At 43.4% G+C, this 19,722-nt stretch overlaps 1 protein-coding gene across 3 annotated transcripts in view; it reads right to left on the bottom strand.

The window, feature by feature from the left end:
- Positions 1-1,395: 1,395 nt before the first annotated feature.
- The window catches only part of trpm3 (transient receptor potential cation channel, subfamily M, member 3), a 217,913-nt gene continuing 199,586 nt past the window's right edge, over positions 1,396-19,722 (bottom strand). The window contains exons 22-26 of one of the 3 annotated variants that reach the window (XM_021621100.2): positions 19,260-19,352; positions 14,911-15,061; positions 13,613-13,806; positions 4,903-5,035; positions 1,396-3,864 (exon numbers count right to left, since the gene is read on the bottom strand). In XM_021621100.2, coding sequence (XP_021476775.2) covers positions 2,322-3,864; positions 4,903-5,035; positions 13,613-13,806; positions 14,911-15,061; positions 19,260-19,352 — 2,114 coding nt within the window. In that variant the 3' untranslated portion in view covers positions 1,396-2,321. The remainder of the gene's footprint in view (positions 3,865-4,902; positions 5,036-13,612; positions 13,807-14,910; positions 15,062-19,259; positions 19,353-19,722) is intronic. The other 2 variants (XM_021621106.2, XM_021621102.2) reach the window with 2 other exon arrangements.

The raw sequence follows: 19,722 nt of genomic DNA, 5'->3' as shown, positions 1-19,722 counted from the left end.
CAATTATTCATTGTAAGCAAAAACAAAATAGGGCAATATAAGCAATCAAAACAATTGCAATGTAATTCAATTAAAGTGATGTAATACTGATCAAATATAAAACACAAACGTATCTCATTTGTTGAGAACCTGTGATGTAAATGTTACTCATCTAGTTCCGTCTTTACAAACATGTGGTAACAGGCATTCCACACCAGTCAGATTAGTATGCGTTGTAATAAATTAAGGGATTTAAAAAAAAAACACCGGTTCTCTGCCATTTCTTGTTTATATTAACTTGAAAGGTGTCTCTACCTCTCATAAAAGGCATACGATTCATAGAGCTGACTCTTTTGCAAATGTTTCAAATAACTATTCTGTAGTCCTACACATTTTTGCAGACAATTTTCTGCCGGTTCAAGTTTAAGCATTCTAGGTGATTACATTGGTTAGTCTGGTGCTTCAATTTGAATAGAATAAATCATGAATGACTGCAAAAAAAAAGGTAAGAAGGACGGATCCAAAGTTAGTTCATAGGCCAGTGTCTGTCTAGCTTTCCAGCCTCCTCATCTTGAAGCTCACTATTCATACCGGACAGGAGATTAAAATGTCTGGCTACTTGAGACTGATGTCAGACCCAAGCAACAGAATGCTGCTGCCACAGAAATGAAAGGAATGGGTATTATTACCAGTCATGTATGATGTCATGTATGATGTTTGGTTGCTAAAAAGGCTACTTTAATCGTTTTGATTTTGAAGTGTCGCAATTTCATAGTGGGCTAGGATGAAGGACTCTCCAAATAGGGTCACATCTCCCTCTTGTGTCCAGTTCTGAGTTTTTTTTACTGAGAAAAGGCAATCTAAGGGAAATACTTATAACATTGGGATGGTGCTGGTGCTATCAAACAATCTGTTACATTAGAGGAATTGTTTTGGATTTCCTTCACCCATTCCATACACCTTGAGTGCATGTATGATTATGTGTGTGTGCGTGTTTACTCCTCTACACTGTAGGCCACAGTGACAATAAACCCACGTGACTGGGGATTGGACAACGCAAGTAAATAGATAGACACTTACGATGAATCTACATTTAACTTAATATTCCATCTTACTTGTTACTGAGGTCATGTAGGTAATATATTTTAGTGCCCTGGAACTCTGTTGGGTCAATGCTACCTGACTGTCAGTGTGCATGGATTTTAAATCAGGGACATGCATTATACATAATAGAGCCCTATTATATCCAGAAATTCAACCTGCACCACCAGTTTGGGGTGGCAAGTAGCCTAGTGGTTAGAGTGTTGGGCCAGTAACTGAAAGTCTGCTGGATTGAATCCCCTAGCTGACGAGGTAAAAAGCTGCCGCTCTGCCGCTGAACAAGGCAGTTAACCCACTGTTGCCCAGTAGGCTGTCATTGTAAATAAGAATTTGTTCTTAACTGACTTGCCTAGTTAAATAAAGGTTCAATTAAAAATTTTAAATAAAAAAACGTTTGACTGGTCTCTATGTGTGTTCTACTACAGTCACTACTGCTGTAATCTAGTTCACCTGACCCTTCCCCCTAATGTTCAGATGGTCTGGTGGACCAAAGCTTCCAACATGGCCTTCATTAACCCAATAGAACGATCAGGAAAAAGTCCTGACCCATAGCCATTGGCTTTATTTCTAATCAATCACCTCCCTCCGAACACCTCAGCTCTCCACATGTTTTTTTTATTATTTCGGAGCCATGACTATTTTTCAATACCACATAGGCCAGATTTTAGTAGTTGGCGTTTCAGGCTTATATGCGATACGTACAATTACCCTGGAGACTAGGTTACAAATTATGCTGCTGTTGTAGCATGCAGTTACAGTAGCATGCAGTGCTATGTCTGTGGTGGAAGCACAAAAGCAAAGAGTCATATCCATGGGTATGGGCGGTTTAAGGGCCAAGAGAAAATAAGGAGAACCTGAGGAAATTTGGCAATACTGACCTACAGTCATATATTGTCAGGTGGCCAAGTTGATCATTTTCTAAAGACTCTGGCTAACCTGTTATTAGTCCCAAAAAAATTCTCTATACTTTCTATGTGGACTAGACTAGTGTTCTGTGACATGTGATGCATTAGTGTGTTGACTTGACAAAAAAAATGGTACACAGACACGGTACATAGCCTCCATTACCAAACACGCAATGAGAGTCAGCTTGAGGAGGAGGTAAGAACTACCCTAGCTTCATAGCACTTTGTTTAAGACTGGTAGGTTCCCTCCCCATAGACCTTGCTTTCCCCCCAGCCAGCCCTATGGTCCTGTATAACAGAATGTGCCCTGTCCCATTGTTGTTCCCTTCATAATTGTCACGTGTAGTTGTGTCTGCTGTTGAAGCTGCGGAACGCAGAGGGGGTGGTCAGCTTCCTCATGGAGAGGCTGTCTGTCTTGGCGTCAGGCCGCGCCCCAGACTTGCTCCTCAGGAAGGGGTTCCTGGGTTCCCCCAGAACCCCATGGTCTGCACCCCTCTCCATCCTCTCACTGACCGACAGGCTTTTTCTGTGGGGAGGAGGTGCCAAGGATGGGTGGGAGGAGTCGTCTGAGGAGCAGCTGTTGGCTCGTTCCAGCCTGGAGAAGGGCGAGCAGAAAGGGGTTCCACTCGCCCCTCCAAAGCCACTCCCTGTGCGACGGGGCTCGGGGGCAGGGATCATTTCCTCTAGGTCTTCAGGTTCTGACTCTGTGTGGCTGAGCTCGGCCTCGCGCTCTGGGTGGGAGGAGCTCATGTCAGGGGGCTTGTCAAAGGGGAATGAGGTGGAGCCTCCGGGGGAGTGGCAACAGTCGTCGGTGGAGTAAGGGGCAGAGACACACCTGGTGTCTATGCAGTCGGTGATGCTGGAGTACTCAGCCGCTTTGACCTGAACTCCTGCCCCTAGGCCTCCATAGCACCCTCGCGGTGTGAACATGAGGCTGTGAGACTTGACCAGCTGAGGCTCTTCCAGGTAGCCCCCGCCGCCAGTGGACAGGTAGCGGCTGCTTTTGGAGCGCTCCAGTAGGCCCGCTGATGGTGGAGGAGAGGGGTCCAGTTCCCAGAGCGGCACAGTGTTATCTGGGAGCAGGTTGGCGGAGCATAGTGACAGGTCTGCAGCCACGCTGTCCTCGAACACGGCCCCACCCTCAGAGTGTCTGTCGCCCAACCCGCTGCCTCCACCATAGTCCCTCCCGCTCGACAGCACCGCCTCCATAATCTCAGAGTGGAGCGAGGAGTCAGGCCGGAGGGGAGGGGCCATCCTCAGTGGGTCGAAGAAGACCTTGGCTGGCCCCTCCTCCTCAGATGCCGACACAAAGATGTCGACGCAGGAAGAGGGGCGGTGCTGCTGGGAGACGGACAGCGTGGCCAGTGGGAGGGGCTTAGACTCCTTGGGGGCAGAGCACAAGGCCACCGACTGTGAACTATTGGCTCGTTGCAGGCTGAAGGAGTGCTCCTTGAGGAAACGGTGAGCCCGGTCGGCCCCGGCTCGCTCGCGACCTCCCCCCACGTAGAAAGAGTGGCTGCGTGTGCGCATGGCCAGACTGGTGGGGGAGGGCGGCGACATGGAGCCCTCTGCACCTTCATTGAGTCGGTAGGAGTTCCCCTCTTGGCTGTTGAAGCTGCTCTGGCGCAAAAAGTATGCTGCATCTGGGCACTCACCCTGACGCAGCACGTAGGCTGAGTCTGTGCAGTCGGAGGAGGTGCGAGAGCGGGCCTTGTTGACCTCTCCCTGCTCCACTCCCGTGACTCGCTCCAGAGCCACAGCAATCCGACCAATCAGCTCCTCCATCTGGGCCAGACGGATGTCCACGGTCTGTAGAGATGCCTTCATGAAATGTTCTCTCTCATTCACCTCCTCCAGACGCATAGCCATATTCTCCACTCTGCAACAGACAGAGAAGAGAGAGAGAAAGAGAGAAGAGAGAAAGCGGAGAGAGAAGGGAGATGGAGGAGGGGGGAGAGAGAGAGAGAGAGAGAGAGGAGCGGGTGGGAGGCAGAGAGAGAGAGAGAGAGAGAGAGGAGGGGGAGAGAGAGAGAGAGGAGGGGGAAGGGGGAGAAAAAGAAGGGTGAGTGAGAGAGAGGGGGGTGAGAGAGAGGAGGGGGTGAAAGTGATTATATTGTCCATGACTGGAAATAATGGCAGCAAAGTAAGAGCCTATCATGTGATGTACTTAAAGAATAAGTTATTTTTACCCAAACCAGCAAATCACTTCTTCATTCTCGTTGTGTAGTATGGGGGACGGAAAAAAAACATGAACAAAGGCTCAAAATACACCCAAATACATTATTTTAGAAACGGCAAAGCCCTCAGTACGCGGATGCAAGTCTTTAGCTTTTGTACTCATGAAATTGTGTCGTTCCGAAATTTATCCGCAACATTATATTCCATTTTTTTGCGACTCTACCAATACCGCGTCGTCCATTCTACGGGTAACTGTGAAAATAAAGGAAACACTTGAATAAATTAGGGACACAAAGTATATTGACAGCATGCAGAGCTTCCACACAGGAAGTTCCAGACACTTGTAGAATCTGTGCCAAGGTGCATTGAAGCTTTTCTGGCGGCTCGTGGTGGCCCAATACCCTATTAATGTGTTTCCCTAATTTTGGCAGTTACCTGTAGCAGCAGGCTACACGGAGAATGGAACAGATGGATAGCGGAAATTACTCAAGTTGCACAAAACTGAATATTCAATTGTGGATAAAGTTCGTAATGACACAATTTTATGTATACAACATCTAAAAACCTGCATCACTATACTGAGAGTTTCTAAAAGGACATATTTGGGTGTTTTTGGAACCTTTGTTCATGTATTTTTCCTACACTGTGAGGATGAGGAAGTGATTTGCTGACAAAAAGGAAGAGCCTACATCACGTGTTGTACTTAAGCATGACAGGATTGTGTTTGCTCATGTCCAACCTCTCTGACGTCACTCGGATCCTCTCGTCATTCGAAGAGTTGAAGCGGTCATCTTTCTCACGGAAGTACTCCTCAATGCACTGCTCCTCAAAGTCATGAACTTTCTTCAGCTCGTCTTCAGTGATGAAGAGCTCTGTGATGGAAGGATGATGAAAAGCAAGGAAGGATAAGCAGAAATGGAAGGATAAGCAGAAACAAGGAAGGATAGATCAATCTATCGCTAGAGGACTCCTGATATCTCAAGGAGCGATAAGTATAGTTTTTGTCTTGCTAGCTACCCAACTAACAATTCTAGGAAGAGATAACGTTTTAATAATGTTACTCTTAATGTTCCCCTAAAGTCTGAGTGTCCAGTTTATTTTTGGATGCAATTTTCAGACATTCACAGAAGTGGTGACAGCATAACACAATCATCCAAACCAGAAAATGTAGGCTACAACAGTCCTAGTGCTAACTGAGGAAAGATTGAGGTAACAGAAGATGTCATATTTAGCTAACTCCCGGCTGACAGAAACAATAATATGAATTAGCTAATAGAAAGGACTATTTTCAATTCATCACATCATCGGTGTGCTCACCATTGATCCAAATAATTGAGTAAAACACTTTCTAAAAAATCTAAAGAAATCCGACGACGGGTAGTTTGTGCGCGCCGCCAAGTATATATTTTTTGGGGGTCAACCAAAGATAGGCAGAGGAGATGAGTTTGGTCTGTTTGCAGCATGTTGAAGGGGGTTTGTCATCTACATCATTCACTTCCGGAGGTTTACTCGAAAGATGAGTGAACCATCCCTCACCTCATTTTGTTACTACATCTTAATTAAATTCTGACAGACTTTTACGTGACACCCAGGATGCATTGTATAACGCCAACAAACATGGCGCCACACATAAATATTTTAGCATTAGCTCATCATAATCAGTACAACTTTCAAAAAACTATTTTATACACATCATATGTGTCCATTACTATCTATGCAAGAATCGGAATACGTGATTTGTCACCAGTACTTGAAAACAGTAAATGCATTATGTTCCAAACATACATACGTTGTGCTACAATAGAAATGACAACACGATATACAGAAAATAAGGCACTTACTTTGATTGGAATTAGCACGTCCAAAGTTATTATTTGTAAAGAAAACAACAATGAAGGCAAAAAAAATGTGCAAGGGGAAAAAAAGTTTGTGTTAGACTACGTAAATGTCTGCATACTTGATCAGGGGAAACACTGGGGTGATGCTTGAAATCTCATTGAAGAGATTAGTTCATCCTGTTCAGTAAAGCAGCAAACATAAATTGTCCGCAACAGTGAAATGGGCTACTTCTATGTGAATTAATGAGGTGGAACACACCTCAATTCAAGCTGTTGTTAGAAAATAAAACTTGTTAGAAAATAATTTCAAATTGACAAGATGAAATATAGCCTACAGATAATTAGTGTCTTGGTTTGTGGGGGAAAATGTGTTAACTGTCCTGTTGTGTAACAATCACATGTTGGAACAATGAGCGCATTCTGACATCACGCATATCACAAAACTCACTCTGGGCTACCGTTAGAGATATTTGGAATACACATGCGAAAAGGTTAAATACTTGTGGGAAGTTGCTATGGACCACCAAGTGGTACCAAGTGGTAATATGTGTGAAGTACTTCATAATGTATGTGATATCAACAGAGAGGTATATTTTCTGGATGACCTAAATATTAACTGACTTTCATCAAGCTGTCCACTCAAAAAAAGCATTGAACTGTAACCAGTGCCTGCCATCTCATTCAGGTTATCAGTCAAACTACCATGGGAGTTACAAACAGCACAGGAATGAAATCATCCACATGTATTGATCACATCTTTACAAATGCTTCAGAAATCTGCTTCAAAGCAGTATCCAAATCAACCAGATACAGTGATCATAATATAGTAGCCATATCTAGGAAAACCAAAGTTCCAAAGGTTGGGCCTAGTTTAGTGTATAAGAGGTCATACAATACGTTTATTAGTGATTCCTACACTTTGTTGAAGATGTAAAGAATATTGTCTGGTTTGTCGTATGTAATGAGGAACAACCAGACTCTGCACTTGACACATTTATGAAATTGCTTATTCCAGTTACTCATAAGCATGAACCCATTAAGAAAATTACTGTAACTATATATAGATAAATGATACTGTATAAAGAATGGTAGTAAAAAGCTTTGAGCACCTTAAATTACATGTTGGGCAAAAAGGCAAACTCAGCTCAATCATTCTTTGAATAAGATGGCTCATTAACTACTTTAATGATTTCTTTCCATTGGCAAGATTAACAAATTTAGTCATGACCTGCCAGCAACAAACACCAACCCTACACTTCCAAGTACAGTATAACTGACCAAATTACGAAAGGCTAGCATTGTCATTTTGAATTCCATAACGTGACTTTGGAAGAGGCAATTTTTTTGTACATTCTTTGAGCAATGACAAGCCACCTGGGTCTGACAACTTGGATGGAAAATTACTGAGGATAATAGTGGATGATATTGTCATTCTTACTTGCCATATCTTCAATCTAAGCCTACAAGAAAGTGTGTGCCGTCAGGCCTGGAGGGAAGCAAAATGAATTCTGCTAAATAGTAAAGCCCCCTTTACTGGCTCAAATAGATGACCAATTAGCCTGTTACCAACCCTTAGTAAACTTTTGTAAAACATGTTTTGAGCAGATTCAATGCTATTTTATTGTAAACAAATTGACAACAGACTTTCAGCACGGCAGTTCAACATGCACGGAAGTTACACAATTGAATGATGATTGACTGAGAGAAATTGATGGGAGCTGTTTTGTTAGACTTCAGTGCGGCTTTTGACATTATCGATCATAGTCTGCTACTGGAAAAAACGTATGTGTTACAGCTTTATTGTGGATAAAGAGTTACATGTCTAACAGAACACAAAGGGTGTTCTTTAATGGAAGCCTCTCCAACATAATCCATCTTAAAATCATTCCCCAGGGCAGCTGTCTATGCACCTTACTTTTCAAAATCTTTACTAATGACCTGCCACTTTGAGTAAAGCCAGTGTATGTACAGTATGCAGATGACTCAACACTATACACGTCAGCTACTACAGCGAGTGAAATCACTGCAACACTTAACAATGAGCTGCAGTCAGTTTCAGAATGGGTGGCAAGAAATAAGTTAGTCCTAACTTCAAAGCTAAAAGCATTGTAATTTGGGACAAATCATTCACTAAACCCTAAACCTCAACCTAATCTTGTAATGAATAATATGGTAATATAGCAAGTTGGGGAGACATGTTGATGCAACAGTAGCTAAGATGGGAAGAAGTCTGTCCATAAGGCGCTGCACTGCCTTAACAACACTTTCAACAAGGCAGGTCCTACAGGCCCTAGTTTTGTCGCACCTGGACTACTGTCCAGTCGTGTGGTCAGGTGCCACAAAGTGGGACTTAGGAAAATGGCAATTAGCTCAGAACAGAGCAGCATGGCTGGCCCTTAACTGTACACAAAGAGCTAACATTACAAATATGCATGTCAATCTCTAATGGGTCAAAGTAGAGGAGAGATTGACTTCATCACTACTTGATTTTATAAGAAATATTGACAAGTTGAATGACACCCATGCATACTCTACAAGACATGCCACCAGAGGTCTCTTCACAATCCCCTAGTCCAGAGCAGACTATAGTAGGTGTACAGTCGTACATAGAGCCATGGCTGCATAGAACTCTATTCCACATCAGGTAACTGATGCAAGCATTAGAATCTGATTTAAAAAACAGATAAAAAATACACCTTATGGAACAGTGCGGACTGTGAAGAGAGACACACACAGGCACAGACCCACGCGTACACATGCTAACACACACACTCTACACACATGTACATTTTGTATTATAGATACAGTATTGATTTTGTATTGTAGATACAGTATGTGGTTGTAGAGTAGTGGCCTGAGGGCACAAACTTAATGTGTTGTGAAAAGTGTTATGAAATGTAATATTTTTAATTGTATATAACTGCCTTAAATTTGCTGGACCCCAGGAAGAATAGCCGCTACCTTGGCAGCAGCTAATGGGGATCCTTAAAAAATACAATACCCAGTGGTACGGGTTCCGTTAGTTACTCCCTGAGGCAAGTTCACTATGAAGGTGGGGGTGGTAAACCCTTTACCAGTATCGTTACTGCTAGGGAGAGATTGTAACCTATTCGAGTGTTTGTGGCGGAGTAAATCAGAACTCCCCCAAGCCCGTGCCGGTGCGAATATGCAAAGTGAAGCAGTCCCTGGCACTCTCAGAGAAAACACATCCCCAAAAGGCACGCACCTGCCGTGTGTGGAGTGATGGTAGCTACAATAGTCATTTACAACATTAACAATGTCTACACTGTATTTCTGATCAATTTGATGTTATTTTAATGGACATAAGTGACCGCAAACATTTGAACGGTAGTGTATCTCAACTGGTATGCCATCCAGCCCTAGAGTATTCCCAGACTTAAAGGCTTTATTTGTGTAACAGTATAAGTTTAGACCGTCCCCTCGCCCATACCCGGGCGCGAACCAGGGACCTTCTGCACACATCAACAGTCACCCTCGAAGCATCGTTACCCATTGCGCCACAAAAGCCGCGGCCCTTGCAGAGCAAGGGGAACTACTACTTCAAGGTCTCAGAGCAAGTGACGTCACCGATTGAAACGCTATTTAGCGCACACTGCTAACTAAGCTAGCCGTTTCACATCCGTTACACTCACCCCCCTTTTGACCTTCCTCCTTTTTCCGCAGCAACCAGTGATCCGGGTCAACAGCATCAATGTATAATTTTAGACCGTCCCCTCGCCCATACCCGGGCGCGAACCAGGGACCTTCTGCACACATCAACAACTGACACCCACGAAGCATCGTTACCCATCGCTCCACAAAAGCCGCGGCACTTGCAGAGCAAGGGGAACTACTACTTCAAGGTCTCAGAGCAAGTGACGTCACCGATTGAAACGCTATTTAGCGCACACTGCTAACTAAGCTAGCCGTTTCACATCCGTTACATTTGCAAGAACTTTCTCCTCTGTAATTTGGCCTTCACATAAGTCTTTATGTACAGCTGTTAATTTGACATTATCAATAGAAAAAAAATGATCTTTCAAAAGATCGTTTGGCGAATCATGGGTGACTGTCATTTATAACAAGTTTCAGTACATTATTCTTTGTAGCATTTCTATGTTTAAGATGAAAAAGAATGGTGCAGTGTTCTCCATATTACATCCAGTTTGCTTTATTTTTTATAACATATTACACTTGATCTTTCTTGAATATATTCCACCAGTTCCTTTAATTTTTCCTATAACTTATTCTGTGCCTCTATTGTACAGTTTTTATTGCTATCTATCTGTACTGTTGGTCCTTCTATTTGTGAACTTTTTGACCTATATTGCTTTTGCTTTAAGTACGAGTATTGAATTGCATGGCCTCTAAAGGCACATTTAAAAGTACCCCACACAAAGGGGATCTGCTGTAACTATGTTATATCTGAAAAAGTCTGTTATAAATTCTTCTGTTCTAGTTAAAAACAAGTTTCTGTTTTTTACCCCTTTTTCTCCCCAATTTCGTGGTATCCAATTGGTAGTTACAGTGCGGACTCAAGAGAACTGAAGCTCGAGAGCTGTGTGTCCTCCGAAACACAACCCAGCCAAGCCGCGCTGCTTCTTGACACAATGCCCCCTTAACCCGGAAGCTAGCCTCACCAATGCGTTGGAGGAAACACCTGGCGACTGTGTCAGCGTGCATTGCGCCCAGCCCACCACAGGAGTCGCTAGTACACGATGGGACAAGAACATCCCTGCCAGCCAAACCCTCGCCTAACCTGGATGACGCTGGGCCAATTGTGCGCCGCCCCATGGGTCTCCCGTTTGTGGCCGGCTGCGACAGGGCCTGGACTCGAACCAGGATCTCTAGTGGCACAGCTTAGACCACTGCGCCACTCGGGAGGCCCGTCATTAAATAGGCCCATGTGGAAATTCTGTAAGATTAATGTATATGCCAATTATTTAATGGTCTGACCGCATTCTGCCCGCTATCAACACTTTTTAAACTTTTGGTGCCAGCGAGAATTACATAAAAAAGTGATGAAAACGACTAGCTTGATTGAGCCTCCGCCATGTATATCTCACTAGGTATTGTTTTTCTTACATTTAGATTTCAGGGAGAATTTCACTGTAAATGTACAGCATTATACTGGCACCAGAGTTGCCAGCTTAATACTGTAATTTTGCTTTACAGTAGAGATGCTGTAATACATTTTACAATACTATTTTCCTTACTCTAAAATATAATACCTCATCTCTGCTGTAAAGCAAAATTACATTATTAAGTTGGCAACTCTGCTGCCAGTAAATGCTGTAAATTTACAGGGAAAGGTTTTAGTGTATTGCCCACCAGCTGCCCTTAAAGTCCTCAATGAGCTTGACACCTAGATAGGCTAATTTCCTGATGATGGCGCACCGCTCATTGTACTCGGTGACTTCAACCTCCCGACGTCTGCCTTGGATTACTTTCTTTCCACCTTTTCCCCCCTTGCCTCTTTTCACCTCACCCTTTCCCAATCCCCTCCCACTCACAAAGCAGGAAATACGCTTGACCTCATTTATACTAAAGGCTGTTCGCCTACTAATCTCACTGCCAACACCCTCCAGGTCTCTGATCTCTACTTTGTTACCTTTTCTGTCTCCTTCTCCTCCACCCCTTCCCAATCATCCTCTACCCAGATGGTCATGCACCGTCGCCATCTTCGCTCTCTCTCTCCCATTACTCTCTCCTCTTCTATCCAATCATCTCTCCTTTCTGCTAAATCCTTCTCCATCCTGTCTCCTGATTCTGCCTCTTCAAACCTACTCCCCTCCCTTTCTGCATTATATGACTAGCACTGTCCCCTTTCCTCAAGGTTGGCTCGGCCCTCCCTTGCTGCTCCATGGCTGAGTGACTCATTGCGTGTTTGTGGGCAGCTGAGCAAAAATAGAGGAAAACTTAACTTCCGGGAAGACCTATCATCCTTTCACTCCCTCCGCTCTACCTTCTCTTTCTCTGTATCAACTGCTAAAGCCACTTTCTATCAAAGGCTTCTGCCTTTAACCCTAGGAAACTCTTTTCCACCTTCTCCTCCCTGTTTAATACCCCCCTGCAGATGACTTTGCCAACCACTTTGAAAAGAAGGTTTACAGCATCCGCTCCTCATTCACTCAGTCTATTGAGTCCACTGGTCCCACTCAAAACTACCCTACGCCTCGACCTTTTTCACCCTTCTCTCTCCAGATGAAATCTGTAACTAGTGAGGCCCAGCCGCCCGACAACCTGCCTGCCCACTTGACCCCATCCCCTCCACCCTTCGCCAGACTATCTCTGGAAACCTTCTCCCATTCCTCACTTCCTTCATCAACTCATCACTGACCACTGGCTGCATCCCCTCTGACTTCAAAATGGCTAGTCAATCCCCTCGACCCCATTGACGTTAAACTACAGACCGGAATCCTTCTTTCTTTTCTTTGCAAAACACTTAAGTGTGCTGTGTGTGACCAACTCTGTCTCTATCCCTCCCTAACCAGTCAGGCCAAAAGATGGGTCACTCAACAGAGACCGCTCTCCTCTGTGTCACGGAGGCTCTCCGCACTGCCAAAGCTGACTGTCTCTTCTCTGTTCTCATCCTGACACCGTGAACCATCAGATCCTCCTCTCCACCCACTCAGGGCAGGGTGTCTCTGGCTCTGCACACTCTTGAATTGCATCCTACCTAGCAGGCCGCTCCTACCAGGTGACGTGTAGAGGATCTGTATCTGCACAACGTACTCTCACTACTGGTGTCCCCCAGGGTTCAGTTCTAGGCCCTCTTTTTTATACACCAAGTCACTTGTCTCCGTCATATAACTCACATGGTCTCTCCTATCATTGCTATGCGACACCCAGGTGGCGACATGCTTCTCCGAGTGCCTGGCAAATATCTCAGCTTTGATGTTGGCCCACCACCTCAAGCTCAACCTCAACAAGATGGAGCTCCTCTGCCCGACTGCTCCAAGACATCTCCATCATGGTTGGCAACTCTGCTGTGTCCCCCTCCCAGAGTGAAACAAACCTTGGCGTGACCCTGGACAACACCCTGTCATTCTCTAACATCTAAGCAGTGACTCGCTCATGCAGGTTCATGCTCAACAAAATCCGTAGAGTATGAGTCTACCTCACACAGGAAGTGGCGAATGTCCTAATTCAGGCAATTTGCTGTTGATTGGGTTCCCCACTTGTGCAATCAAAGCCCTGCCACTTATCCAGAACAGCGCAGCCTGCCTGGAGTTCACCTTTTCCAAGCTCTCCCATATCACCCCGCCCCTCCCTACCTTCAGGCTATGCTCAAAATCTACACCCCAACCCGATCACTCCGTTCTGCCACCTCTGGTTTCTTTGCCCTCCCACTCCCACCCCTCTGCTCAGCCCAGTCAAAGCTCTTCTCTGTCCTGGCACCCAAATAGTGGAACCAGCTTCCACCTAAAGCTAGGACAGCAGAGTCCCTGTCCGTCTTCCAAAGCCTGAGATATGTGGTTGCCCCACCTAGCTATTTTATGATGAATGCACTAACTGTAAGTTGCTCTGGATGCAAGTGTCTGCTACATGACTCAAATGTAAATGTACAATTTCTAAAGGATTTGTATCAGGCCTAGCCCATGTACTCACTAAGGCCATAATCTCTCTCTTCATCGTCGTGCTTCCGCCAGCGACAGCACAGGTGCTTGAGGACCATGGTCATGTGACTGAAGATGATGAGGGGAGGGGGTAGGATGGGCCGCTCGTAGAAGGTCATGATGAGCTGGTATCTCTGGAACTTCCACACCTGGTTGGAGATGGACTTCACCTCAAAGAAGGTGTTGCTATGACAACAGACAGAAACAACCAAAATGTCAAACCAACCAAGAATGCAACAGCTTGGTTTATTTACCAAACATTGTTGCAACATGTTTTATGCATGTGTTTCTATGAAGATGTCTTAAAGGCCATGTTTTGAAACACTCAACCCCTCTTTCAACCATACCACCTACCTATCTACAGTCACCATAACTTGTACCACTACAGCCACTACTACAACTTTGCCTGCTACTACTACTACAACAACTACTACTACTACTATTAAGATCACAAAAATCTTCCTACATTTACATTTGAACAAAAATGCCAGTAAAACAGAGATGTATAAACAGTATGTTCCTTACACGCCACCGCTATTTGCATTAGAACTTTTCTTCCATTTGCATTTCTTGGTCAAGAAGTCAAGAAATGCGGAGGGGATCGTTCTTACTACAGTATTTCACACAGAGGGCAATAAGGCACAATAACAGTAAATTATCACTATAATGGCTCTCAATAAGAGATGAAACATCTTATTGTGTGTATATGCTACAGTATGCTCTGCCATGGGCCACCTTGGCTGCAATTTAACAGCACTTAAGCAACTGCAGTTGTCATGTTACACACAGCTGTCATATTATATATTTGAAAGCCTACCATCTGCACTCAAAAGACAGCACAGGTTTATAAGACAGCACACTGTTTATAACTAATCAAAGTCCTAACCGCTCACTTGTTAGGCTATATAAAACTAACAAGGATCACAGATGGAAATGACCTACGTAGCTTACTAACTCGGGTGATATATGAGTATGTTGTGCAAGGGCCCCGAAAAATTATGTGGGTGAGGGAGAGTAAAATAAACCTATCCCATGCACATTTTTGTCTTCGTCCAGAGAAAACACCCAGAGATCCTACCTCCAAGGAATTTTGGCAAGCTGAAAGGATTTGGCAGGTTTAAGCAAATACATTACCAATGTATTTAAACCTGTCAAATCCTCTCAGATCTCCACAAGTGTCTTGGGGATGGGGTGTAGGAGCTAAGGGGTCGTTTCTGGACAAGGTCCTGGTATGTATAACCGAGTGGGCATAAAGAGAGTGCAGTATGTCTACAGAAAGAGAGCACATACTTGAAGACAGCTATGAGTAGGTTGACCAGCAGGATGTTGGCCACCAGCAAGTAGCAGGCCATGATGGCAGGAACGATCCAGGCACCCGTCTTACATGGCGGCAGAATCACAACATGCCCGTCGTCCGCGGTGATATTCTGGCCACACGGAGCTAAGCACAATGACACAACCACAGGTTCAGGATGTTACTCAAGGTGTCACAAAGACAAACTATGACAAAATAAATGGGTAGCCTGTAGAGAGTTTCTATGACGGAACGTTGTAAATGAATGCAAACATTTGTGCCAATTGCGCGCCAAAACGAATAAACATACAGACCAGGACAAGCAAGCCAACATAAAAGATGAAGACACAATCAAATGAAAGGAATATGTCACCATACAATGCATACAAGCAAACCCAGGCAATCATACAGAACAAACAATCATTATGTTAACATCTAAAATAAACAAACCAACAAATAAACAGGCCAACAAATACTTCAAGTTTTGCAAACAAACAAGAGGCATAATATACTGTATATATGCATATTTTTTTTTGGAGGGGATAGGAAGGAGTGAGCTCTAGAATGGAAAGGTCTTATGTGCTGAAATGTGTATCTCAAAATATAGAAACAAATATATTCATGGCAATAACTTGCATTCCCAATATATTTAAACATGGCAATGATGTTTAAAATATATTGTCACATATGTGTGCCATATCCTAGCTGAATAATGATTATACTACAGAGTAATTGAAATGTATTTAAGATACATCATATGTTTTTTCCATCAGTGATGGTTCAGTTGCTGTGGCTTCTAATGGGGACACTCAGCACTTTCACTTTGGATGCTCATTTGTTTGTTTGCCTATGAATCATTATATAATCATTCTATTCATACGTATCTCTGGATTTCAATTGATCACACAAGGCAGCCCAAAGGTAGAGAACTGAAGTAATTTTCTCTTTATCTCGCATTTTTACACTCAAAGAAATTGGGTTAACAAATCTGACAACTGAACCACGTGAAAAAACAGATTGCCGTAGATGAAAGGGTATGATGTGTGTGTGTGTGTGTGTGTGTGAATACAGAATGATATTAGATCTTGTGTACATACAGATGTAGGATCTTCATTTGAACCAGTTTGATACAGCCGGGGAGTAATACTGCAGCAAAAGGAAATGTAAATTATTGCGTGGATTATAATAGACATTTGTTTATGGAGTTTGATACATTTTTTTGATATGGCAAATCAGGTCTGACATTTTTAAGTGGAAATTAAAATCTTTAGAGTACTTTTTAAATATCGAATACACTCCAAGTTTGCATTTCCTGCTGTGCAGCAACAAAAGAGTGAGCAAATGAAGATCCTACATCTGTATGTGTTTAGGAGTGCTTTTGACATTCTGTAGGTGTGTACTGTATATGTAACTGTGCTTTTGAATGAGGTGTGTGTGTGTGTGTGTGTGTGTGTGTGTGTGTGTGTGTGTGTGTGTGTGTGTGTGTGTGTGTGTGTGTGTGTGTGTGTGTGTGTTTGGTTGTATTTATTGTATGAGTATTTGCGTATCATGTTGACCTGTATCATTATTATCATTATTGTGAGTGTGGGTGTCTAGATTACATTTTGTCGATGTTGCAGTCCTGTTGTTCTAGTGAAAGCAGAGCTGGCGTTGAGGGATTGCGAAAAATGACATGAGTGAAGGACTGAGTTTACTGGCAAACTTACTTTTCCAAAATAAAACAAAATAATGAAAATGTCAAAGGAGCAATGACAGTCTCCTTTGAGATTTAGTGTCATCAAAATAAATCAATAAATCAACCAAATGAAACCAAATAAGAATGCTACTGCCATGAAACACAGTTATTGACCTGTCAGCGTGTCGTGCTGCATGCTTATCCATAGAGTTGGAAAAGAGGACACACCTATCTTTGCATTTGATCGCTTCTGTGACAGTATGGGCGGAGGTCATTAACTGGCAGCGCCACTGAGGGCTATTGCCATCTCTTCTTATTCTATGAGTTTATTGGCGATCCATAAAGAAACTAAAAAGGTGCAGACTTCCACCTACTGTGCAGGAGTGTGTATAATCTGAAAAGGCACAACGTGAAGGTTGGTGATTTACTGCCACCTGAAGTGCTGGAATGTTTTTTCAGGAGTATACAGTACCAGTCAAAAGTTTGGACACACCTACTCAATCAAGGGTTTTTATTTGTTTTCACTATTTTCTACATTGCAGCATAATAGTGACGACATCAAAACTATGAAATAACACATATGGAATCATGTAGTAACCCAAAAAGGGTTTGTCACACCAGCCTTCGCTTTGGCTCTCCCTCCTGTCCAGCTCAGGCATTCGGTGTCGCCGGCCTTCTAGCTACTGCCGAACCGACTGCTGGCAAACAGCCTTCACTCATCAACCCCAATCTTGTCTCGTCATCATTACACACACCTGGTTCCAATCCCCAATCTCCCTCTGCCATTTGTCTTTGTCGGTCATTGTAAATGTTACTTGTTTTCCTGAGAGGAATCTCTCCTACTATTTCCTGAGTACTTTATATTTTGCACTTTGGGTTCGCCCTGTGCCTTTTTGTTTATGAAGAAATACTTTAAGCACAACAGCGTTTGGGTTTAGTCCCACTTTGATCTATGGTGCTTAAATAAATTCTGTAGTTCTAAACCTGCGACTGCCTCCTGCCTATTCCTCTCTACACAAGTGACAGTGTTAATCAAATCAAAATATATTTTATATTTTAGATTCTTCAAAGTAGCCACCCTTGCCTTGATTACAGCCTTGCACACTCTTGGCATTCTCTCAACCAACTTCACCTGGAATGCTTTTCCAACAGTCTTAAAGGGGAACTTGTTGGCTGCTTTTCCTTCACTCTGTGGTCCAACTAATCCAAAACCATCTCAATTGGGTTGAGGTCAGGTGATTGTGGAGGCCAGGTCATCTGATGCAACACACCATCACTCTCCTTGGTCAAATAGCCCTTAAAAAGCCTGGAGGTGTGTTAGGTCATTGTCCTGTTGAAAAACAAATTATAGTCCCACTAAGCGCGAACCAGATGGGATGGCGTATCGCTCCAGAATGCTGTGGTAGCCATGCTAGTTAAGTGGGCCTTCAATTCCAAATAAATCACAGACAGTGTCATCAACAAAGCACCATCACACCTCCTCTTCAATGCTTCACGGTGGGAACTACACATGAGGAGATCAATCCTTTCACCTACTCTGCGTCTCACAAAGACACGGCGGTTGGAACCAAAAATCTATCCATTGCTTGTGTTTCTTGGCCCAAGCAAGTTTCTTCCTCTTGTTGGTTTCCTTTAATAGTGGTTTCTTTGCAGCAATTCGACCATGGAGGCCTAATTCACGCAGTCTCCTCTGAACAGTTGATGTTGAGATGTGTCTGTTACTTGAACTCTGTGAAGCATTTATTTGGGCTGGTAGGCTGGTAACTCTAATGAAGTTGTCCTCTGCAGCAGAGGTATCTCTGGGTCTTCCTTTCCTGTGGCGGTCTTCACAGGAGCCAGTTTCATCATAGCGCTTGAAGATTTTTGCAACTGCTCTTGAAGAAACTTTCAAAGTTCTTGTTATTTTCCGGATTGACTCACGTTCATGTCTTAAATTAATGATGGACTTGGTATTTTACCAAATAGGGCTATCTTCTGTATACCACCCCTACCATGTCACAACACAACTGATTGGCTCAAATGCATAAAGAAGGAAAGAAATTCCACAAATGTACTTTTAATAAGGCACACCTGTTAACTGAAATGCATTCCAGGTGACTACCTCATGAAGCTGGTTGAGAGAATGCCATGAGTGTGCAAAGCTGTCATCAAAGCAAAGGGTGGCTACTTTGAAGAATCTCAAAAAGAAAACATATATTTTGATTTATTTCACACTTTTTGGTTACTACATGATTCCATGTGTTATTTTATAGATTTGATGCCTTCACTAGTATTCTACAATGTAGAAAATATTACAAATAAAGAAAAACCCTCTAATGAGTCGGTGTGTCAAAACCTTTGACTGGTACTGTAATACATTGGCTCATCCCTTCTACTGACCTAGATGGGATTCTGGGTTCCCTCCTCAACCCATTAGAAGTCCCACCCAGTTCACTACATACAAATGGCAAAAACCTTCAATGGTGCTGCCCATGCTAAAACAGACTTTGTGGCAAGTGCACCCTCTATCCATCTCTATGTGCATGTCTGACTAAATAGCAGCCCCTTGACGAGGGTTCAGTGATGGCATGGCAGTGAGGCTGGAATGGTGTAGGGAGGGGAGGAGACGGGGAGGGGTCTAATTATCGATTTACTGGCATTCTGATTGAACACAGCAATGTTGGTATGGACCATTATTACGCCAGGTTCCATGAGCTCGAAATTGATTTTCGACCATCCAGAGTTTTGAATTCAGCCTGTGCTTTAGCTTCCTACTATGCACATCTGAAACAAAGAACGACAGCATTATTTCAGATCTCTTCGCTTTGGGCTAGTCCTTCCATTCTATACACTCTCAAACATGCACGCACACACTCTCTTACAAAATTGATGGTGTATTCAGAGAGCAATCATAGATCTTATTTCAGTCAATGACTAAATTACTAAGCAATGTTACCTGCTGTTACACATCACCTGACCTTATCAATGAGATAAGGTGATCTTTTAGTGATCAGTCCTCAGGTTTTGTCAGAAAATTGAATATGGGTATTTTTTTATGGCAATATTGCATTCGCATGACCCGTGTGAATAAGAACGAACCAGGTCACCAATGTATTTTTTTGAGCTAATAAAGTTCCCCCTGAAACTGGGGACT

Source organism: Oncorhynchus mykiss, chromosome 11 (assembly GCF_013265735.2).
Source record: "Oncorhynchus mykiss isolate Arlee chromosome 11, USDA_OmykA_1.1, whole genome shotgun sequence".
Lineage (NCBI taxonomy): Eukaryota > Metazoa > Chordata > Actinopteri > Salmoniformes > Salmonidae > Oncorhynchus > Oncorhynchus mykiss.
Note: the sequence above shows the minus strand (reverse complement) of the source record. Positions and strands in the feature narration are given on the sequence as shown.